Raw genomic sequence first — 24,950 nt, forward strand, 5'->3', positions numbered from 1 at the left:
AACCAAGCAGCACACTGGAATACCAAGTAATAAAAGTGGTGCAGGAAAAGGGAGGGTTTCCACAAATGTACACATCCCAGTATCTTTAATATGTGTGGTTGGTCCGATCTTTAAGGCGTTTTTTTTTTTTCCTCTCGCTCTTGCTACAAACAGGCAGCAGTGAAGCCGCCACAACATCAACTCTCACATCTGTGCTTGACTTAATATGGCTGCTTTGTGTTGCTGCATGCTGAGCTGATACCGTTCCCTCTCCTCTGAGTTTGAAGTTATGAGGCTTGACTTGGGATGAGGAACATGGATCTCCTCTCTTATTTTTGTGTGTGTGTGTGTGTGTGTGTGTGTGTGTGTGTGTGTGTGTGTTTATTCTCTGGTCCACAGAGCTCTATAGAAAAAGTAACGTGGAGGGTGACAAATGGGAGATCCTAATGGACAAAGAATCCAGGATAGATGATGGGGGATGGAATGGATTACCAGGAAATTAGACTCTGGTGGTGTGCGCATTATCATCTGAATGGGATAGTAAATGAACAATCGAGCAGAGGAAGTGGAAATCTATACTTAGCGGAGGATTAAAACTAAGCGGTGTAATGAAGAAACAGAGCGGATGTGAGGGGGTGGGAAGAGAAAGGAGGAGGGCATCAGCTAGCCTCAGCAAACACAATCATCCTGCATCTTAGCGAGCAATCTGCGTAAGAGAAAAAGAGGGCGGAGGGAGGCACTGCACAAAGAGCACTAAGCACTACGATGGACGGACACACACCTAAAAACACGCACAACTGCACAGGGTTCCAGTCTGCGTTCCACTGCACTCTCCTGGCTGCCAGAACCTTGCTGTGTCTTGTCAAAAAAAAAAAAAAAAAAAATCAAAACAAATGGACAAAAAAGAGATCCCACTGGCTACAATAAAAAAAAGAAAGCAGAAACTTAGAATATAAAAAAGAGCCAGTGGCATCGGGTCTTACAGAAAGCAATTTTTTTTTCTCAGTAACTGGCTTTTGAACAGCTCTACGCTTTTTCTTTTAGTCTACCAAGTATATACTATTAACCTTACCAGGCAGCTAAAATCTATACAGTACTGTCATGGTTTGTATATTTATAGATATTTGTACACTATACAAAGTTGGCAAAAAAAAAAAATACATAAATAAATACATGGAATCAGATTGTACACATCACAATTGTGTGTTTAAAGTTAGAGAACTCTTTGTTGAAGAGGTGGGCCAAGGCAAGTGGAAAAAGGAGTTAAAAGCCCAACCAAAAAGCAGGAGTGTTACCCTTGACATCCCTCAATGCAAAAATAAAACCCCTCTCAGTTTAGATTCAGTAGGTCAGTTAAGAGTATTGCTTATTACCTCCCTGATTTAAAAAACCTCTGTATAAATGGCAGGATTTCGACGCCGCTCGGCCTGCATCTCATTCACAATCAGCAACAGATCGAGTTTGGAGGGGAAAGTAGCTGGGCTTTACTTTTGGTCAGCGTGTGGAGCTTCAGCGTCCTTGTGGGACTCCCTCGGAGGGATGGTATTACAGATGAAGGTAGAACTGTATCCACTGTCTTTCCTGGAGACAGCTGCCGGCAGCATCCGCTAAACCATGTCAGGTCAGAGACGCTCCTGAAAGAAACCTGAAACTGATGAGCTCCGCCGCTGCACCGTGCGGATGCCGGGCCTGAAACATGAGGGCGGGCGCAGCATATGAAAAACCAGATGAAGTAGGATTTATGGCACTTGACCACAATCCTGTTTTTACCAATGTTTTGCAAAGCCATAGCATGCTTTGAACACAAATAAAAGTGCATTTTAATTCCTCATTTATTACAAAGAGGATAAATTGCAGCGATGCACCGAGAAATCATCTATTGGCCAGAATAAACATTTCACACTTGCCCAGCTCTTAACAGTGACTGATTGGCTTAAAAATCCAATCTTTTTTAGGCTCAGAAAACACGAGCGCCAACATGTCACACTGACAAAAACTCTCTTTGGTTTGGAAGTTGTTACTGAGCAAAGTTAGCCGTTTTCAATATAGATGAGACATTTAAAGATGAAGTCACAGGAGACACCAACATTTTGAAAGCAAGGCTGAATGCATTGCAGCAAAATAGCTCTGTTTTAATTCGGTTCTGTCTGTCGGGGAACATGCTGGATTGGTAGTCTTCACAGTTTTTGCTCAGTCTTCAGGGAGCACATATGATAACCGTTGTTCATAGTTTGCAAAGCTAAGTGAGCTAACCTTACTAAATGTGCTAAGCTCAAAGTGCAAAGATCTTTTAACATGTTTCCGAAATCTTGTTAAACTGCAGACATATGCGACACCGACTGCTCTCTCTCACACACAGTGTGACATCACCATATCTTCTAACTAATTAATGATCAATCGGCACAGAAAAGCTCCGTCAGCATTCCCTGAAGTTACAACTAATACATGATTTAACATCTAACAGTGTTTTTGCAGACGAGTCCTGGAGAAAACAAAGGTTGTGATATGGCACAGCTAAAATCTGTTTGGAAGAGGATCGATGGTGCAAGTATTATTTGAGTTTTTTTTTTTTTTTCCATCACAATATGGCAGTTTATAGTTCGGCTTTCTCTCTAATCCTGAACTGTCCTTGCTGGCGTTTGAGAGCTCTTGCAAATAGTTCACAGAGCAACAGACAAGCCGGTTATTTGGCAAGTTCACATCAGCCCAGTTGGGAATTAAAACATGCATGCAAATTACCCTTGTTGCTGTAGGATGATGGAAGCCATGTCCATCCTTATGTATGGCTTCCTACACATCAATAATGACTCCAGATTCGATGAGCAAGGCATCATGGGTGTCAGGACAGGGTCAATCCCTTCTAACACAATGGCATTTCAGTAAATCCCAGAGCCTGTAAGCTGATGGGGGGGGGGGATGTGATGCCAAGCGACTGGGTTGGAGTGACTCAACATGGAGGTGTGTGTTGTTCTCACACACCGCAAAGCATGTTGTAAGAATGCAATGATGCTTCATGGCTACAATTTGTGTCGCTTTGAGTTACCTGGGTGAATTCGGGGACTTGTGGCAGTGTTGCTACAAAGAACCTGGGATGTGTCGGGTACCACTCCTTCCCCGTCGCTTGTCTTGCCTTGACCTCAAGACGCCCCCAACAAAAATACAGCAGACATCAAAAGCCCTTGTTCAAGAAGGGCAGGTATAATCAGCTTCATCATCATCATCAACATCACCATTGTTATTCATGTGTATCGTTGTTTTCTTCATCGCCTCGAGTGACAAACGAAAACTCGGAGTACAATAAATGTTAATTTTCACCAACAATATTTACATGAAGTTTTTTAAAAAACAAACAAACAAAAATAAAGTAATTATTCTTCACAATGCTCCGTAAAGAAACAAAAACACAAGAACACCAAGCACACATACGTACACAGTAACCAACAGTCAAATGTGAACAGAAAGGAAATTATTACTCGTTATTGTTTTTCATATTCGTGTAGTTACTATTCATACAACCCTGAATGGAAGGAGTCACACTGGTTTTCACCAGATGCTTAAAACAATTGAAAGGGTGAGTCGGAGGGAGAGGAGAGGTCCGTCGGTGCAGGGCAGGACGAACGCGCAGACAAACAGCGAAGGTGAGCCAGGTGACTCCTGAACTTACTCAGGCGTCGCAACATGATTCAGCAGAATAAAGCAGCGAAGATGTTCCTCCAGGATGGGATTACCGCAGCCTCACTTTAATCCACACACACACACCTACACACACAAACATTAAGGTCTCCAAGAGAAAGAATACCCCTAATTTAATTTAACAAAGACTACAGCAGGGCAGGCACCTTTCCAATAGAGTGAGTCACTGATGCTTAACTTAAGAAATCCATCAAGGAAAACTACGATGGAATATTAAGGGAAGGAGGAATGAGACAAGGACAAATGCCATCATAAATCTCAAGGGAACATAAGGAACAGGTAGGACCTCTTCAGTTGTGAGAGGTTTAAACTAATTATATAACTTTAGTAAATGTAAATCAATTTTTAAAAATGCATGGACATGTACAAAATAAGCTGTCAAGATATTAAACCACAGGGGTAAGTTTTATACTCTAGTGCACAAAGTCTAGTCTTAAAAGAATGACTCAAATTCAACTCAGCCAACATGGATTTATTCCATTTTAAGAAAGACATAAACGTGTCTGTCAGGATCATCTTTGGGGAACTATGATTGTCTGTGCCAAAGTTCAGATAGAGAGCAAGATTTTTCTGCAACAAACTCTCCAGGTTGACCTGCCATGAAACAAAAGATGAATGTGAGGTAAAGTGCCTCTGGCTAACTGTTGAGCATGGCAGATTTGTGATGGCGGGGGCCTGTTTGTCTTCAAAAACCCACGTGGAACTGCCTGACATAGCAGAACATTTAAAAGTTAAGTTTGGTGGGTTCTGCCAGAAATCTAAAAATGGGTGTTAATTTGGTCTTATGATAGAATAATGATTTCAAATACAATAAGCATCGTCATTCCAGTCCCCGAGCCCAAGTGATGAACCAAATCTAGAGAGATTATGTAGGTAAAAAGAGAGGACATAAAACAATTAGATTTTAAAAAGAGAGCTTATTTTTTTTACACTTAGCAAATGTTCTGAAATTAAATGTTAGATTTTTCACTATTTTTCAACCAGAAGAGTAAAAGATTAATCTACTTAAAAGATAGACTACAAATGCCAATACAGGTCTGGGGATGGTTTTAGATAGAAAAAGTCTATTTATTGCAGAAAAAGGACATGCAACTTACAGCAATATGCAGCAAAGTTGTGGGCAGAATTCAACTTTTATTTTACTCAGGCCCACACCAGCACCTGTTCATTGGTTCTGCCAGGAATTGAATATAATGATGAGAGACAGCACTGAGGCAGAACAAACACACCAACTGGACCCCGTGTCTGGAGGAGGGGGGGGACTCTTGACTGGGAACATCTGTAATCCTGTCTTGGTATATTCATGAGCCCTGGCTTGCTGAAGGTCACTCCTGACATTGTTGGTGCCAAGAAAGCGCAACACATTTAGAGGTGCGAAAGAGGTGGCAGCGCAATTAAAAAGTGGTGTTTGGGAGCTAATGTCTCCATATGTTTAGATTTAAACTTTCCATCCATTTTAGTGTTTTGGTTGTTGAGCTGATAGCAGAAAATATAAAGATAAATTAGGGGATTCTTAGTGTTTTACGGATAGAAGGTTTCTGAAGGATTTTACACTCTGTTGTCAAATGAAATATACCGTGAGGGAACCGGCTTTATAGCAAACACACAGCATTTTTCCCCACAATTTTCCAGAGTCAAACATTTAAGAGTAGTCACAACTGAGAGCATCAATGCTTCTTCTATTTTAACCACTAAAGGAAACTTAGCTGTATCTCGTTTTGTACAAGTAATCCTTATAAATATCCAGGTCTGAGATCACTGTTACGCTTCCTAAAAAAAAAAAAATAATAATAATAATAATAAGCAACAGTTTCTTTATATGCTATAACGATACCATGAATCAGAAATGTGAAGGATCAGTTTGTGTTCAAAAAAGAAAAGTTATGTAATTTCCAGATATGTTATTTATGCAACCTACCAACAGTGACCAAAGTGGCAGAGTAGAATATTTATCATTCAGTAGTTTGATAAACTACTGAATGATATCTGTCTCAATTTAAAACACTTGAGACAGATAACAAGGACAGTAGGGTCAATGAAAAGACTAATGAAACGGGGAAACAGGTGGATTAAAAAGCAGAGCTTTGACGTCTAAAAGTCCAAACGTCTTCTCAGCAGACTATTTTCAAGGATGAGTGGCTTCACAATCTGCCTCATGTTATAAAAATAACAGCGTATCTCCAAGCTCACAGGGTGACTGAGGACTACTTTATAAAGCCTGGTAGCTCAGCCTTCTGAACCAAATGTAACTCAGTTAAAGGGAAATAGCTGAGAAACTGTGTTGACTTAATAGGTCCAGAAAGTGTTTTCACACCTTCAGGAGTGATTACACCGATTAGTTTCTGTATTTACCTGACAAGCCAGGTGGAGCAGCGGTTTGCACTGACAGACAACTGGAAAAAAGGGACTGCTGGTCACCTGGGGGCCTTTCTGTATGATGTCCACAAGCATCCATTGTTAGGCATTGGCTGTCCTTGTGTTAGCCTTGCGATGGACTTGGCACCTGTTCAGGGTGTTCTCACTCCCCTGCCTAATTCTAGCTGGGAAAAGCTCCAATATCAGCAACGATAAAGCTGACCAAGCTAACGAATGGGTGACAAGACTTTTACTTGCACGCATGTTAGTTATAAAAGCACTCCATGCTTCTTTTTTCTTAGCCAGAGTTATTTTTGCAAATAGTGAGCCCCCCCCCCCCTCACCCCCAAGGTCCAAGGAAGCAGATATTGCTCCTTTCTGACCACCTAATGGGAGAGTAATGTGCTGTGACACTGCAGGCACTGGCTGTCAAAACAGTGAGCCCTGTTCCATGGATGGCCAATTGTTCTGAAGGGCACTGGACTGGATCAGTGCATCACAGCAGCCAGCACTGAGGCTCACATGAAAGACAGTGCCCAGAACATACTCGGCACACCGCATGCTGTCCAGAAAAGCTTACCGACACTCATGAGGAGGAGTTATACGGCGCTGGCCAGTTTACAGCTGCACAGTTGTATGCTGACACCATCTTTAGCGTGAATCAAAAGAGATTAAAAAAAAAAAAGGGCAGTGTTGGCAGAAGCTGTGCTATGTATGGACTCGCTTATTAGGCAGTCTTTATACAATGGGTTTCAAATTAAGTGATTCAGGTCAGCAACGGCGGATAAAAGTCAGAAGAATCTCAGTGTAGAGAATCAAGAAGAAATCTGAGAAGGAATTCAGCTAAATACTCGTTAGACTGGTGCGTAACTGTAAGTCCAAGAGATGTGGGGCTTCAGCTTGTTGGACATTTTACACCCACAAAAATCAGACTGCTGTGCTTTTTTGTCATCTAAATATCTTTCATCCAGTTGCTCATCTTCAAAACAAACTAATCTAGAGACATCACTATAGACACAGTTAAAAAGAAAAACAAGTTTCCTGTAATTTGGATGCAGTATTAATGCTACTAGCTAACATCCTTCCCCATAGGCAACAAAGAAGATGTGTGGCTGGGAAAAAAAAACAAACAAAAAAAAAAACAACTATATTCTAATATCTGCATTACATCTTGAATAGTAAACATAATTCAAGAGAATTAGCATAAACCATTAAGCAATCAAGCACTTGATTACCGTAGAAACTGAACACAAGGTGGTGGGAAGCCATTGCTAATGAAGTAAACACAGATAGGGAATCCTCCTACTGTTTGGGCATCAAGAAATGCAGTAAATGCTTCTCTCTTTATAGCTGCTGTTTGAGCTCCGAGTCTCTAAAGGAAGATGAAACTTTATTAATATTCTCAAACAGCAAAAAGACAATTTTATTGCATTACATATTCCTAGTTTAAAAATAAAGACCAAATTTGTTTTTAATTTTTAAAGTAATGGAAAGAAATAAAAAAAATAAAAAATACACAACCGAACCAACTCCCTCACTATTTGTCCCTTCTCAAGTGTTTACACTTGAGAAGGGACAAATTAGCATAGCAGCACAAACCATCATTAGCATAGCAGCACAGTCAGCAGATACAGGAAATTAGAACAGTAACTGCATAAAAACTGCATCAACTTTAATAGTTGTTCATACTTAAATTACTGTTCTAATGTATGATGTGGGTATATTTCAAAGTTTATGAGATATATATAATAATAGATCATCCATATATGCAGACAGACAACTTCCAGGAAAGAAGGTTTTAAATATTAAAGCAATAGCATCATCTTTTAATATTGTTACATACATATGCTCAAAAAATAGTATTTATATAGAATTAGTTTTGGATTTGCTTACAGACTTACTATTAGCAGTTAAGCCTACATTTAATGGCAAAGGGTTTCCTAGTTTTCTATGTTGATTTGGAGAAAGGTTAATGAAAATTGTTTTGTAGCCTGTAAACATGGAAACAAAAGGGGTAACAGCTGTGCTTGCAAATCAGAAGTGAAGAATTTAAATGTTTTCTGATTTACCATTTCTCAACAGACAAATAACCGCTATAGCTTTTTAAATTGAAATGTTCCTTCATATCTTATTTGGTATAGATATAGCTGATTGTTAATCATCACAGCAGAATTAAAACTTTTCAAAAATATTCTACCTTCTCCATAACTGTTATGATGTAAAGTTTAAAGTATTTCATTTTTTTGTCCTCAAGAACATAGAAAAAAATAAGTTTTTCTCTTATTTATAATAGATTGTCACAAGACGACTGGATTGTTTTGGCTTCTGTATTGTACACTTCTGTGTGGTTTATTAAAGTCACCCTTTTTATGGTACACTTTGTGACATCTGTATGAAAATATGATCAATAAATAAAGCTTGAATTTACTTATTTATGACCTTAAGAACAAAACTTTGAAACATAATGTAATCTTATATTTTACCCCAGTGAAACATTGATGTACTTCACTATTTGACACTTTGACATGCATAGGTATTGTACAGTAATATATAATGATATGAGTCTTCTTAAGTAGGTTTTCTTACTTCAGTGAGCTTTATATAACTCAATACAAGTCATTTCTGGTACATACTTTTGGTTTAGAAAGCTATTATATTGTACTGGAAATTTAAATATGTTTAAATAGATGTATTCGCATTAGAGTACATTTGGCATTGAATTTTAATTCATTGAAAAGCACAGTATTGATAATTCAGCTAAATATTTTAGCTACTTCCTGAATAAAGTGCCACGGCGTAGAAAGATTGGAGAGTGCTATAGGGAAACCCTGGGACAGAAATAGGCGTAAAACTTTACAAGAGTGTATTAAAGGTGAACTGCAAACAACTGGGACAAACGGCAAACTAAGAAAGAGCAGAGGTATCTATGAGCATCTAAGTAAGTTTTATTGTTGCTGCTTTATGACAGCTTTATTTCCACAGGTGTGAGTTGAATGTTTCTGACAAACCGGGCAACTATTACTGCATTAGATAACCTCTAATCCACTCCTGCAGTATCTCACAGAGGCAGACAAGTCAATCATCTGAAATCGCACAGGCTGTCCGTCATTTGTAATTCCCATGAGGTGCAACTAAAATTCAGAACGTGGCTAAGAACTACCTTTTCCTGTCAGTATATATACTTATACATACATATATATACATATAAACTATTTTTTCTTGGACTCATTCAGAATAACAATGTGCAGCTCTGAGCTCTGACAAGCTTGATGTTAATCGACACATTGTGTAATAGCACTGTTGTGCTGGCCAGTCTCCATGAGACAAGCAAACGTGCCTTGAATCTCCATTCCAGCCTGACATTTCAAACATCAGTGGACTCCCACCAGGAGTCCTGCAGTTTCCTTCCAAATACACACACAAGCACACATAAGCACTCTCATATTTAGAAAAAAAAAAAACACATAAAAAAGACCAAGAAGAGGAGGATGAGAGCCCTGCATCCTCTGTGTCCTCTGCTTCAACTTCAGGCCCTGAAAACACCGAGCAAACGTCGCCTCTCCCCCCGACTGCAGCCAACCCTTCCAGATTCTCCTCCCTTGATTTTCACCACAGCTATAATCATCACCATCATCATCATCAAAAACTATAATCATCATCATTATTTTTATTACATTTTCAAAAAAGTGCAAAATGAACTTCCCCGTGCCCTCGTTCAGAAGGCAGGGCAGTAGAGGATGGGGAAACGATGGCAGTAAGAAGAGCAAGAAGAGCGCGAGAGAAGAAAGAGAAAAGAGAAGAAGATTTCTGTAAAGTTCGAAGTGCGTTGCTCCTGTAAATGCACACTCAAGTGGCAGAAGGCATACATTAACACAGCAGTCTAACTATACAGTCCAACCTGCTGGAGGTGGACACCCACCAGCATGACAGAAGAGCACAGGGCGAAGACAAGTGTGTGCACACAGCTGAATCCATGTGCACAAACTTTGCTTTCAGCCTCGATTTTCCTGTTAACATTGGAAGATTTCAATTGGTTTCCTCGGTTTGTTGATGCATGAAAAGTGACATCCTGGGATCTCATCTTCTTTTTTCTCTCTCCGTGTCTTTTTTTTTTTCTTCTTCTTTCTGGAAAAATCGGGACGAATCCATGTCACAAGTTTGTGTCCCATCTTTTCCCAGCTTTGGAAAGTTTAGTTGCTTTTTTTTTTTTTTTTTTTTTTTTTTTTTTTTAATCTCTATTTTTGTTGGAGCTACAGCACAGCACCCACAGCACACAGACGACAAGGAAGGCTCCAGAAAGAGGGTTGTTGTGAGAGGAGTGGTGAGGCAAAGTAAGTCACTAATATTGTGCCAGAAGGAAGAGAAGAGGGGCAAAAGAGAGTACAGAGAGGAGAATAGAAGGAAGAGAAGAGACAACAGTGTGAACAAATCCGTCCTGAGTTCAGCTTGTTTCATCACAAACCTGTTATCGATCACTTTCAAAGACTTCAGCTGAACATTAAACCATTCTTGAGTGAAGGAGAAAAGGTTTGCAATGAGAAAAAAATTTAAAACACTTGAGACAGATAACAAGGACAGTAGGGTCAATGAAAAGACTAATGAAACGGGGAAACAGGTGACAGAATATGGCTAAGATACAGTTATCTAGTGTTCATAAGTGAAACCCTGCCAGCCTACATAGCTAAATTATATCTTCATAAGATGAGTACAGGTGTATCGTAACGTCACAGAAATGTTAATTAATTAGTAGAATTAATAATTAATAGAGATTCATTACAAACATCATATTTGGAGCGTTTATGTCTCTTAATTTTGATTGTTACCTATTAACAACTAATGAAAACCCAAATTTCTGTTTCTCAGATAAATAGAATATAGCAGCAGACAGAGACTGACATTCTGTACAAAGGTGGGAAACCACAAGTGTGTGCTGCTGATTGAAAAGTTGAGTGGAAGGAAAAACAGTGGCTGAAAAATCTGGCACAGGCAACAGGGATAACTGAAGCCTGGAGAGGATTCTAGCTCATTTATGATTTTTGGTGAGAATCACAAGGGACTGACTGTGGCTGGAGTCAGAGCTTTAAGAGTCACTGCACACAATCATTTCCAGAATATATTCTGCAACTGTTACCTTCCTTTTGTTAAGACACTCCTGAATGCAAGACACTGACAAATACTTCTTAAAAAGGACATGTTCCAAGTCCTCTTTCCATTAGAAAAGAAGATTTTATTTTTCATTGGTAAATCAAGGTCCCAGAGTCTGGAGATAAAGGGAAGAGGCACAGATTTCAAGCTGGTTGAGGTTGTTCTATTGTATTTTATAAAGTCCAACGTTAGCAGAGACGTTTACCAAAAAGGTTTTAGAGCATTCCATGTTTCACTCTGCTGACAAGGTTTATAGAAGAGCAGATTTTATTTTTCCAGCAGAATATGGCAAAAGTGCAAACTCTCCTGGTATAAATCTCAAACAGTGCCGAGGCTCTAGAGCCAACAGTGAGGATGAACTGAAGGCTGGCGCACACATTTGCAGAGTCACAGGCTGGTGGCCCCAGTCAATTATTGAGTACATAGTACATGTTGTAGCACCACAATGCTGTATTAATTATTTTCATTGGTCTTTTGTAATAACCGACTTCTACGAGAAACTGAATTTGGGGTTCATATTAGCTGCACATCGCAGTCATCAAAATTAACAGACATAAAGACTGGAAATATATAATACTCTAGGTTTACCCACTTGGTATGCAGTGAGTTTCACTTTTTGAGCTGAACCACTAAATTAACATTACGATGGTATTGTAATTTATTGACATCCGCCTGTATGTTCATACAGTGCCTTCTGTATTATATTGTGTAACTGTACTATTTATACAACAAGATTAAATGAGCTCAAATTATTATGATTCTCTAAGATACCAACTTGTTTAACTGGTCAGGGACTGCAGCGACAAATAAACGGATCGTTAGACCTCCATGGGCTGATTGCATAAGGACAGAAAGACAGACATACAGACAGTCAGAAACAGGGGGACTATTGGCAAAGTGGCGACACAGAAAAAAAAAAAAACATACAACAGCACAAAGGGCGAGAAATTCAGAGAGAAGTGGAAGAGGAAATTGAGATTCTAAAAGAAAATAGAGAAGAGTTTAAAGGTTTAAGAGAGCAGATGGCTAATTGTACCCGTGTTTCGCAGCCTGGCAGCAAGTCAGTCTTGTGCATAAGGACGGGAGCGGGAGTAGGGGAGAGAAAAGAGGGGTAGGAAATAGGAGACGGGAAGTGGCCATGGAGGAAGCTGGGTGGTGCGATCAGGCCTTAAGAGCGTGCCACTGGGCGACGTTAGTGCGCGGCCGAGCGAGCATGTCCTTCCAATGCTTTACTTCTGCTGGCCCGCTCTTCCACGATAGGTAGATCTGAGAGTGGGGAAAGAAACAAACATGCACTCTTCATGAAAATTTGTAAACTACTGAGGACATAAAACGCCATTGTATGGCCCATCTCTTCCAAGTTGATATGTTTTCACGTGTATCATGATGGTAAACGGTGTTTGGTATCAGTTATTTCGGAAGAGCAGCAATAAGTCAAAAAGCAGTGATGAGGTGAAGCAGTAATAGCTGTCCTTGTTCACTCACAGGCTGTATTACTAAAGTGATATTAATGCCATTGTTGCCTAAATTAATGAAGCTAGAGGTTGAAATGGTCAATATTCAAACAAAGGAGAGAGTTATAGCTTTTACTTTAAATCTTCTGTAAGTTTCATGCCTCTTGAAGTTTAATGCTAACTCATACACATAGGAGGAGGCGGCTGGTTGGTGTTGTTCAAATTGCTTGGTTGTCATGACAAAACCTTATTTTTTCAAGTTCACAACGGGTGACATTCGCCTAACACGGAGCAAAATTGAACCATTAACAGCAGCAGAAGGCCCCATCTAGTGACTTAAGGTAATTTTAATGTCTACTGGATGTCTGAGCTTGTAAGTGTGGCTTGTCTAAGGAAGAAAAAGTTTCTTCCTTAGACTTCTTCCTTTCTTGCTTGCAGAAATTTGACCCCTCCTGCACAGGCGATTGATGATTTGCAGAAAGTACAATCCAAAGTATTCATCTTTCTATAACCAAGCTTTTATAATAAGCAGAACTGCGTCTATCCAGAGACTTTGACTGAAAAACCAACTTACTGCAACAAATCAGATTTTATTGAATTCAACTAAGCTTTGCTAAATCCAGCAGGCATTTTGAAAGAAAGTGACCCAAATCCTGTTGTTAGACCAGGATTTGGTCTAACAACAGGACAATTTGAGCAAACATGCAAAATCTATTTCAAGTTTTGGAACTACACTGAATAATATTTCTTTCCTACAGAAAAAAAAAATGAAAATAAGTCATTCTACTTCATTTGATTTTAATTTGCTTTTATGTTCTTCGCCCACAAGTACTGTTGACTCTACGATTCTACAACACACCGAGCTAACCCATGACACCTATCTAAAAATCTCTGCAGACTCCCCGCAGATGCTTATGTCATAAATTACCTTGCCAATAACATCGTTGCGGCTAAGCCTGTCCTTGTCCATGACGGTGATGATGATGGTAGTCTCCCTCAGCACATGGGCAGGGACATCAAAGGGGAAAGACTCGTTGAAAACTGGATTCAGACAGCGCTTTATCACCGGCGTCTTCTTCTTCTCTACACGCTTGTCCTTGTGCATGAGCCACACCTTTACATAAGGGTCTGCAGAAAGGACGCAAAAGAGCAGAAGTTTACGCAAGGGTAACTAAGAAAATGCCTATGGATGTTTTTTTTTTTCTCTTTTTTTACTTTCAGGGTCAGCTTTGCAATTACCCTCTTGATTGTTATGGACAGGAAAGGCAGCAGGGAAGCAGAGACCTCGATTGAGCTCAAGGTCAACCTATTCCCTGAGCTAGCAAACATACAAATGAGGAAGTATTTATGGAAATGGGGCTTGGGATTCGTACAGCAAATTCTGGAGCAATTTTATATCTGGTAATAGTAACTGCAGGAAACTCTAATTTTACCAAAAAAAAAAAAAAAGTACAGAAAGCATGTCACAGCAGGACTGGATACTTTTTTTAAACCAGAAGAGACCAAAGTGCGCTGATACACATTTAGCTTTGAGGTTCAAGATCCTCTTAAATATACAGGCAGATAGAGGTCAACAGATATGTTTGACGTAATGTCACCTTGCTGCTGTGACTATGAACAGAGGACACTAACCAGAGTACAAAAGTATTTAAACACCTTGACTGTTTCCACATTTTGTCACATTACAACCTTCTGTGCATTTTATTCGAATTTTACATGACAGACCAACACAAAGCAAGAAATTATTATGAAGACGTAAAGAAAGGAATTATAGACTTTTGTCAAATAAAAGTCTGTAAATTTACAAAGGCAGAAAGAGCTGCAGCTCACTGATCATTCTTTACTGGGCAAACAGTAAAGACTAACGCTCACTTCATCTGTCACTTAATGTGAAAACATTGAAGCACACCGAAAGTACTTTCTTTGATTTGAACAATTCTGTAGAAGCTGCTGTCACTGCAATATGACAAAAAAAAAAAGTGTAAAGAAATTTTTAGCAAAGTACTCATCCTTCTGTGTTGACCGGTCAGTAAGTACCGTGTACTTCAAATTCAAATTAAAACCTCAAAACTTTGAAAGTCAAGGCAAAGGCGCCAAACTGGGAAAAACACAGATTTGAGACCGAGACAAACACAGCAAAGACTTTACCCGAGGTGCCCCCGATATCCATGGCTTTAAGATGGCGAGCTTTGATGATGTTCACAGTGATGGTGTTGGCAGTGGGATTATAGCAGAGAGACACCAGCAGGTCGCCTCGTCTCCCCTGCAAAAACGAACCCACACACAAAAAAAAACAAAAAAAACAATGGAGTGTGAATCATCCGGTCTAAGATCAGATTTCATCAGGGGATATCAAACTCCAGATTACTCACTGCCTCGTTGTGCAATGTTACATCACTGCCCTTTCTGCTCTAACTCCATGTGCCAAATACAGATGGTCCAGTGACCGGGCTGGCTTAGCTATGATCATTGCTCACCCAAAAGTCACATCAGACATGATGAAAGCTGCGACCAAACGTGTCACACTTGCTTTAACAAATTACACCGGGATTAAAAGTGCGCATCAGCCGTAGCTCTGTCTAACGGCCCCTCTTACACTGCCATCACTGCAGGGCTTAAGCTCCTTCCAGAAGGTCTTCAGCTGGCCCAGTTCCACCTTGTTCAGGGGGATTGACACCTCTCCGATGGGGTCGTTCCTGCTGAAGCGGTCGTAGTCCAACACCTGGAGGTAGAGAGTGCGTTCTCTCACCTTCTCGTAAGGGAAGCCTAAAGCAGACACAGGAAGCAGATAACACTGTGGGCGGAGAGGCATAGCTAAGTGGCAGATTGCGAAAAGCATGTTCCTGACAGTACAGAGGGAACAGTAATGTGCAACATGCTTCCACAGAAGAATATGACAAAAATGCCAACGTGTGGAGCAAAAGCTGTACTTCTTGTCACAAAACTAATCGCGTACAAGCTTAAAGGGCTGTGGGCTTGGGAAAGGTTTGAGAATATTCCACCCTAGTTTTCCTACTTTGTCGTTTCACACTCAGCCAATCTCAAAAGTCATAAAAAAAACTTGTTCCTTACAAGAAGAAAAAACTAAAAACTTTTGTCTTTGCCGATGACAAACAGCCTCTGCAGCTTACAAGATGATGATGATTATTACAGCAAGACAGAATATCGGTCTGCTGTTTCTAGGCTGGAGGTCTAATCAATAAAAAACTTGCTCTAATTTCACACTTTGGTATTGAGTTTTCACACAACTAAAACAAAGCTCCTTTTCAATGGAGAAACAGGTCTTTTTGAAATCTGCCAAGCTTGCTGCAAATGAGCTTTATCTCTCTATCACTTGATGAAAAAAAAGCAAAGAAACCAGTTTCATGGTCTGAAAACTGCAGTGTCTTAACAGGTGGAAAATTAACACAATATTTACATTTCTATTCACAATGCCTAATAAACCAGCTTCTTGGTTATACATTCAGACTGTTTGAAATATACAGGATTGTGGTTGCTATTGCTTATCGTGCAAGAAAAACAAAAGAAGTAAATTTTTAATACAACTGTGACATTGAGGTTATAATAAAGTATTTATGTGTTTCTGCCATCCCCCCCCCAATACACAAACACTGAGAGGTAAAATCAGTATTAACAGCAAAAATAATTCTCATTTCAAAACTTTATGCTCAAACAATCCACTTACTCTACAAAATCACTTCATTTATCTTTGTAATTTTAAGGTCTTTGATGGTTTAATCAGGTCGGAAACTGTCGGCGAAATAAAATGTTGCAGATGAAGTTACCTGAGATAAAAGAGCAGAAAATTGAGGGGAAAAAAAATCTAATAAAAACTCAATGTAGGGTATACAATTACCCAAAATTAAGATGAATATATTTTTTTACATTTCAACAGTGACTCAGTCTAATCACAAAAGTGTGATTTGATCCATCTCATTGTGCTTGTATAATTCTAAAAGAAATCTCAAAAATCAAATATTTAACTTCTCACACAGTCAAAATGATTGGCGAGCCTTATTACTTTTAAACAAACTTGCATAGCTATTTAATGGGAAACTAAGTCTGAAAAAAAAATCACAAACATTTCTAACTCGATGTACATCCCACAGAGTTCAGCTAAATTCATCTTTTAAAAAATGGAAGGAGTTTGGGACTATTTAGAGCTGGCTGTCCTTACAAAGTGAGTGACCGGGAAAAGAAGACTGGTTCGAGAAGCCATCGAGACGGCTACGTCTAATCTGAGGGAGTTAAAGGTTCCAGTGCTCAGAGAGAAGAGACTGTGCTTTAAGAAATGTTTTCCATGGTTTCTTACAAATCAAAACTGCATCGCAGAATGTCAAAGAATGTCAAATATGAAAAAAAAAAAAAAAACAGTTCAAAAGACCGTACAAATCTAGTCTGGAATTCAGCCAAAGGCACAAGGGATAATCTGAGAAAAAATGTAAGTTCATGTGATCCGAGTTTATAACCAAACTAGAAAAACGACCTCAAGTATGATGCAAAAGTTCACAAAAAGATGGTTCTAAGAAAGCAAAGTTAATGTTAAGGAGCGGCCAAGTCAAAGCCCAGATATCAGTCTACTCAGGAATTTGTTAGCAAAACATGAAAAGAGCCATTTTACAATCTGACAGTGTTTGAGCTGCAAGAATGGAAAAAGAAGTTATAGCTTGATGGCGACAAATTCACATAGCCACAGTACTGATTATAACCAAAGGAGCATCTTCAATAAGATTTAATTTGAAGGGGTGTGCATAAGACTGACATAATACTGTCATAAGCATGACATGATACCTTTTAAGAACGTGAAGGAGTCTTTATGACTGGCTATGAAGGCTGTGTTGAAGCATCATTCTGTAAATAATGACACTTTTAATGCAAGGTTGACACTTTTAATGGACTTTTAATGCAAGGTTGACACTTTTAATGGACTTTTAATGCAAGGTTGACACTTTTAATGGACTTTTAATGCAAGTTTTAGTACAGCTTTGCATTAAAAGTGTCATTATTTACCAAATGATACTTCATGACAACAGTCAAAGATTCACAAAGACTCCTTCATGTAATAACAGGTGTTATATCATATTTATGACTGTCACATCAGTTTTACGCACACCCGTTCAAATAAAGTATTACTGCATCTTCTAACTGGAAAGGGTTGAAAATGTATGCATTAACTTTACCTTATGAGGCATATTCTTATGAAATTGACTTTTTTATTTTTTAAAATGACATTTTACTTATATTTTACAGATTTATTTTTGTGCAATTGAGGCCCTAAAAACATGCAAAATGTGAATTTTATGCAACACTTCCCCTTTAGGATTTACATTTAAACCAAGAGAAAAAGAATCCAATGGGATTAATTACATTTCAGGTCTTTAAAAGGTGGAAATATGACAAACCCTCAAAGAGGAAGGTTTCATTCCAGTGGGGGTTGAGGTTCTTCCTCTTGACCTTGGTTTCCAACTTGTGCTTCTTGTCAGGCAGCAGGTAGATTTTGACAAAAGGGTCTGAGGTGCCGGAGAAATCCTTGGCTGGCAGGTCCTGGCCCTTGAGAACTTTGACGGTGAGGGTTGTGTTCTGGAAGCTGTAGCCTATGCTGAACTGGATTCGACCGAGTTTTTCACTGACGGGCCCTTCGCCGTCATCATCCTCTGAACCTGGGGACAACTGCAAAGGTCACAAAAGACAAAGCAACGAACGTAAACCGTCACGTGTCCGGCAAGAGCCACACAAGGTACAAGTCAGACCTAAAGGCGCCGACTTTCTGCATCACCCGGACCTCGACAGAGAACAGCCGTGAGGGGGAACGATTTCAGAGTCACATTTTGATCATGGCGCGCTCGAGCAGCTGCTCAGAAACAGAGATTGGTGCAATGTTAAGAAGACTCTGAGAGTTTAATTTCCTTACTAATGTTCTTAAGAGGCAGGAGGTGCTCAGATTAAAGATACGGAGCTTTAGACTACCCGCGACTACCCTCTCACAGCCACTCTGACTGCTTTATCATTGCTCTCCACTAAAAGGCAGATATCTGATAAAAGCCAGAGAGAGAGGGGGGAAGAGAGAGAGCAAGAGAGAAACAGAAAGCGGAGGAAGGAAGCTTTCAGCAAGACGTAAACCTTCCCTACAGTAACATATTCGTCCCACAGTTGTCGTCTACTTTTTTTTTTCTTGACACATAGAAAAACAATCGGGATACAAGTTTACATACATTATTGTGGAGGTAAGCAGCATGCACTACAGTAGACCTTTAAGTGAAAGAACTCAGGTGCTGTTTGGCATGCAAAGTGTTGCTCAGAGAATTACCTGAAGTACTACTTTTTGAAGCTTTCATCCAAAACTGAAATGACAAAGGCTCACTTCTGATTCATCAATACGGGTTTCAGAAAGACGGAGAATTTCAACTCTAATTTGTCAAACAGTATGAGTCACCTTGGATGACTTGGCTTGCTTGATTGCCACTGTGGGAACGGCTGGTGTGTTATTTTCTTCTATTATGACTCGCTCATTACCATCCACAGCTTTAGATCAACTTGCCTTATAAACTTACAATGACTTCGCAGCACAACTCCTGCTGGTGGCAAGAATTACCTCAGAACAATGTGATTTTATTTACTCGTCTTGACAAATATGACTTAGCTGAAGTGCTTTCCATGTCTCAGAACAAATCAAATAAGATCTCAGCAGGATTTCCAAAGCTTTGGCTTGCAGAGTCCAACTTTCAAAATACAAAGTTATCTTTTTTGCCTGCCCTTTTGCTTAAACTACAGCTAATAGGCTACGTATTTTTAAATTTCTCAAATTATATCTGCCTGGAAGCAAATACAAAATTAGCAATACAATTTAAATATTGCCTATAAGTATTGTATAAGTCATACAGACAATACAATTTAGCCCTTTAAACTTGATCAAAATCGTCTTCCAAAAGGATAGTTTGACAAATATTCTCCTGACAATGCTCTAATGTTCATACTGTAACTTATTTAGAGAAAAGGTCATTTAGGACTAACTGTAAAAAAAAACTAGCAAAAGGGAGGAAGGTATTTGGGGGTATGCACTTGATAAAGGAGGCTCAAATGCAACCTGCATATGTGCATAAAAACGCCATAAAGACACCTGTGGCCTTTGCCTCAGAGACTGTTAATAGTTTTACAAATCAACAACACTTAATTTGTAAAAACAAAAAAACTTATGACCCATAACAACTAAATTTGAAGAAAGAAAATTTTTAAAATTGGATTAAAAAAATTTAAAATTTTTTTAATCCACGGAATAATTGTCAGAAAGAAAACCTGTCAGATCTACAACACTGTTGGAATTTATGGGTTTTATAAGAAAATTGAGTTAAGTGTCATCTGAATAAAACTGTTGACATACGCCATAAAACAGACTAGTTGTGTTGTGCCACAGTGGTTGTAGATTTTGCGAAACCTTGGCTTGTTCCACCTTATGAATCCTCAAAGGCTTTGCAACTAATTTCTTTATTTACACCAAAGTTAAGATGGTGCTTAAAAAAGGTGTTTAAATGTAAACGGTTCACAGAAATCCAATGTGTAACAAGTAGCAAAATGTTGATCCCTTTTTGGGCAAAAATACCCCAAAAAACATTGATTTAGAAGTCATTTCACTGTGTATTAGAGACACCAGTGATTTAGTTGAAAACAGCATGACTCAGAACTTAATAACGCTAAAGGTTAGTTACTGCCCAACACTCGAGCTTATCTGTGTTTTAAAGGTTTTTGTGACACTGGTGGTATTTATACAACAGTAGATGTTCAAGAGGAATGCCAGAGACAGAAGGGGAAGACATGCAGCAAATGGTCCAGGGCCAGGAATTGAACCGAGGACTGCAGCCTCTTTGTTGTGCCATAGAACCTTCTGTTTTTGTGTTTAGTATTTCTGCAATAAAAACTTTTTTTTTTCTCATTCAATCTAACCATTAGCCAGAAATGAACATGTGTGTCATGAATTAAATTACTTAAATCAACATTTTAGTCACATCAATTACTGAAATGTGTATGGAAAAAGATTTAAAAGGGGTTATCATGTTTTATTCCAGGCACATAGTGCCATTTTATTACACAATCAAGTAATTATGCAGTACATCTTTAAAAAAAAAATTGGGCCTCAGTCTCTTTAAGAGGCGCCTGCTCTTTCCAAAACTCCACTTTCAGCACATCACCATAGCAATGTCCATTCATTATACCAACTACAACCATTCTTAGGAGCTTTGGACTGACACTGAGACTCACAGTTACCTCAGAAGTTTGCAAGCTGCTGCTGCTGCCACTAGTCTGGAGGAGTTTGCAGCTCTGAGGGGAATGTTTGTGGAAATGGGCAGCACTTTGTAGAGCAGGAGTTCAGACACCACTGAATAGTTGTCATGTGAGAGTCAAGGATTTCTCAAACATGGATGAAAGAATCAAAGCAACACTCCAGGATAGGATTTTGATGAAGGAATAATATAATATCATATAAAGCTCAAAAAAAGATGATTTTAAATAATATTGCCCCCCTCTGTTTAAACAGTACACTAGTAATAATGAGTAATCACATATGGCTGGTTCACAGAAATTGCTTTTAGCCGCATATTTTGAGTGGAAAACCAAGACCTGAGGCAGAAGGGAAGAAAGGAAGGAAGCGAGGGAGGATGCCAGGTGGACTCATCTTACCATCACCATGTCTCCAGTGAGCGAGTTGGCCAGGTCAGTTACAGAAGAGTGCCCGTCGGCATCAGGAGGGTGACCCTTGGGGCTGTTTGCTGGCTTGTTGCCCCTGCAAGCAAAAAATCAGGTTGACAAACGTAAAACAGCTCAAACATTAATGAGCAGTTTACTCATCTACAGAAAGCGTTTGAGCCCACAGGGAGTCCAACCTCCACCTGTTTAGCAGCAAACCGCCTCTCCAAAATGATCCGTTCAGTCCCAGTTTTACTATGGATTGATGTCACTTCATAGGGTTTTTTTTTTTTTTTTTTTAACAGCTATTGCTAACAAAAGCCAAATAAAATCTGCCTTGTATTCCACAGATTAATAATGGGCACAAGACCTGAGAGGTGTAACTCATAGGAAATTTAAGTACATCTTCAAAAAGAACGTTACCTCCACTAGCAAAATAATAAGCACATTTTTAGACAAAAACACAAAGTCAATAAACTTAAAATAATAGAAACCAAATTATGTCCCCAAATCCTTTGAGAGTTTATGATACACACATATAATGACATAAATATAAATATATAAAAACCGCAGACAAACACATATAGCAACATACAGAGGACAGACGTTGCATGTTTAAATTTCTGTGTTGCATCGACAAACAGTTGGTTTTACAGAAATAATAAAAGAAGAGACATGAAATCTTCACTGGCATGGCTGGCACTAAGATACAAATGTTAATAGATGTTACATTTAATTCCCTTCCACACACGCTTGGAGAAAAAAACTCTAAGTTCATACATCATGAAAATAGGAGTCACAAAGAGAAAAACCAAATTAGAATAATAAGACAAAAAAGCATGAGACAGGACAGAAATGAATAGAGGATAATACAAAGGATCTTGTTGATGGACACCTAAGACAGCACTCCATTTAAATGACTAGTCAAGGCACATGAGGAAGTCGAACACTGAAAAACAGTTAAGAGACAAACAAGCAAGGACAGAAACATGGCGAAAGAGAAAAAAATGAGCAGACGGATAGAAGATTCACAAATTACAAAGAGACACAAATAATAAAGACTTTAGACAGAAAATACCAAAAAAAGGAGAGAAATACACAAGCAAGCTGATTGTTTAGAAATCTGTTTTAGTAGAGATAGCAAGTATAACCAGCATGAACAGTATGAAAACAAAAACCAAAGAGAGTGAGATCATAACAAACACCAGCACGTTAGAGAGGAAAAACAGAGCTGCAAGAAAAGATAGGAAGGAAGGAAAGCCTGCAAACACAAGATAGGCTTAGTTTTGTCAGTCTGATAAGAATCAAAGAATAAAAGACAAAAAATTAAAATAAAACACAGAGCTACAGACAATATCTTTAAGAGAAGACAAAGGAGCAAACATGCTAAAAGGAGAGAGAGAGAGCACAAAGAAAAAAGAAAAAGACAATAAATACAATTGATCATCAGGATAAAGCGAACAAGAAACATCTTTTTTGATGCGGAGAGTTTAAAATAACTTATAAATGAGATATAGAAAGAGAAATAAGGTGATATACCATTCAAAACTATAACTTCACTAAAACCATGAAAGGGGACAAAAAATAAGAACATAGGAAGAGCACATTTAGAGTGTTACAAAAGAGGACATCAAAAATTCAGCATCTACAGATGATACAAGTTGTTTTTAAACCAGCCTGATTTTCCAGCATTTTAGCAACACTCTAAAAGTGTGGAGTGGGAACACGGGGCCAAAGCACAAACCGGCATTGGCTACATGTGCATATTTCATATATGCAAGTAGTTGTCACTCAGAGCGAGTGAAGGCAATGCCCTGGACAGGCCATAAAACAAGGAGCCCATAAAACGTCTGTCTGTCTGGCCAGCATTCTCTATCGAGCTTTTCGCCGAGAGGAAGTGCGCGCTCTTTGTTGGTTGCGCTAAAAAAACCTCCAAATTTGGATGAGAATCGATGTTGAATGCAATAATGTGTGCATTTTTGCAAAGGACAAAGACAGAACTGACTGAAGGAAAGTATACTGACAAATAGACAGACAGAAAAGGCAAGCAAACAAGACAAGCAAACACTTCAACCAGCAGGAGGGGGCGGGGGGGGGAAAGAGGGGGAAGTTACCATTTCATGAAGGACAGGGGTTGTTCTTTAGTGATTGGTGTTAGTAGGAGAAGCTCTTAAAAGTACACACCCCAGTTAAAGTGCAGAGCTTTTGTGAGGAAAAAAATTAGGCCAAGAAAAAAAAAAAAAAAACTTTTTCCACATTTATTGTGACATTTATTCTGTGCTATTCAACTGAAAAGCAACAACAACATAAAAAAAAACTGATAGAATGAATAAAAAAGGTAGAACAACATGATTGAATAACTGCACTCTTCACATTTTCAGGCTCCCTCTGATTTAATTTCAATCAGTGTTCTTTGGTATGTGTTGATTAGCATGTCGTGACTTTGTCAAGATAAGGTTCTCCGAATCTCTCAGATTGTGGGGGTGCTGACGGTCTTCAACCTTACCTGGGTGATCCCACAGATTTTCTACCAATTTTATTTTATGAGTCCAGTGAGGCCATTTCAAAACTTTCATTTACTTCCCATGAAGTCATTCCTAATTTGAGCTGGAAGTATGCTTGGAATATCAAGAAGTGTAATCACCTTCATCGTTCTAGCAGACAACTGAAGGCTGTGGATTATAACTCTCATTTAAAATAGATTGCGATATCAACTGTTTCCATCCAATGTCTTAAAATGTCAACTTTAGCTTAGTCTGTATCATATTCTTCACAAGCTTTTGGGAGATTTTACTCAGGCTTGGAAGCTTTTGGATGAAATCCCCACCAGACCCTCTGAAGTGACCCTCAAGGCCGACTCAAAGGATGCTCAGCAAAGGGCGGTGGGATGCTGGATCACACTGCCTGCATGAAACCCCAGGACAAAAGTAAGACTGAATTCTTCTGCTACAAAGGTGGGATTGTTCATCATACTGACCAGTGGCAGATTCAAGGTTGTGGAGAATTTAAAAGACGAGGAACCCACTGGGATGGATTGCAGCCTTATGTCATTTTTCCTCCTTTCAGACTTAGAGACTTTTCCACATGCCAAGACTTTACAACCATTACAACCTGAATTTGTTGACTGCTAAAGTTTTTATTGTTCTAGGTCCCTTTAAACTGATCTAAGATGGAATAACACGATAGAATAGATCGTGATAGAATAAATTATGACTTTTAACAGAAGATGAAAACACGAAAAAATCTGAAAAAAATCAAATGTAACAGGAGAACATTATTCCTGGTTAATCAGAGTCGCTACAATTGATGGCAGGTATCAATGCAAAGAAATTAAGCAATAGTTTAAAGAAGTGCAGACTGCTACAACCCGCTTTCAGTTGAACAGTTCAGGATGCATATCAAATAAAAGTTGGAAAAGTTTTAGTTTAACTGCTCTCATCACAAAACCCTGGGATTTTAAAAAGAGTGTGCACACTTGAAATCCACTGTACTGTGTATTTGTTGCCAAGGGGTGTTTTTTTTTTTTGTTTCACTTTCTTGCACTACATCTAAACTAGAGTGAGAGAGGAGAGGGAGATGCTGGGTAAAGATATGACAGTCTACTCTACAGCGAGGAGAGACTGGTAGGGATTGAATTGAAGTAAA

The 24,950-nt window shown here is 39.0% G+C and overlaps 1 protein-coding gene and 1 long non-coding RNA gene across 2 annotated transcripts; both read right to left on the reverse strand.

The window, feature by feature from the left end:
• Positions 1-2,261: 2,261 nt before the first annotated feature.
• On the reverse strand, positions 2,262-7,585 carry LOC106955836 (uncharacterized). Its single transcript, XR_001426655.1, has 2 exons — positions 5,727-7,585; positions 2,262-5,644 (listed from the first exon to the last, which is right to left on the reverse strand). It is a non-coding gene; the product is annotated as an uncharacterized LOC106955836 (long non-coding RNA).
• A 2,541-nt stretch (positions 7,586-10,126) lies between these two features.
• On the reverse strand, positions 10,127-22,878 carry syt7a (synaptotagmin VIIa). The gene is given in 7 exon segments (XM_015046262.1): positions 10,127-12,438; positions 13,555-13,754; positions 14,775-14,889; positions 15,223-15,392; positions 18,029-18,296; positions 21,300-21,418; positions 21,421-22,878. Coding segments are annotated over 7 exon segments (1,005 nt in total). The 5' UTR covers positions 21,449-22,878; the 3' UTR covers positions 10,127-12,333.
• Positions 22,879-24,950: the final 2,072 nt, after the last annotated feature.

Source organism: Poecilia latipinna, unplaced genomic scaffold (genome assembly GCF_001443285.1).
Source record: "Poecilia latipinna isolate Pla-1442-1.1 unplaced genomic scaffold, P_latipinna-1.0 Scaffold770, whole genome shotgun sequence".
In the NCBI taxonomy this organism is placed as follows: Eukaryota; Metazoa; Chordata; class Actinopteri; order Cyprinodontiformes; family Poeciliidae; genus Poecilia; species Poecilia latipinna.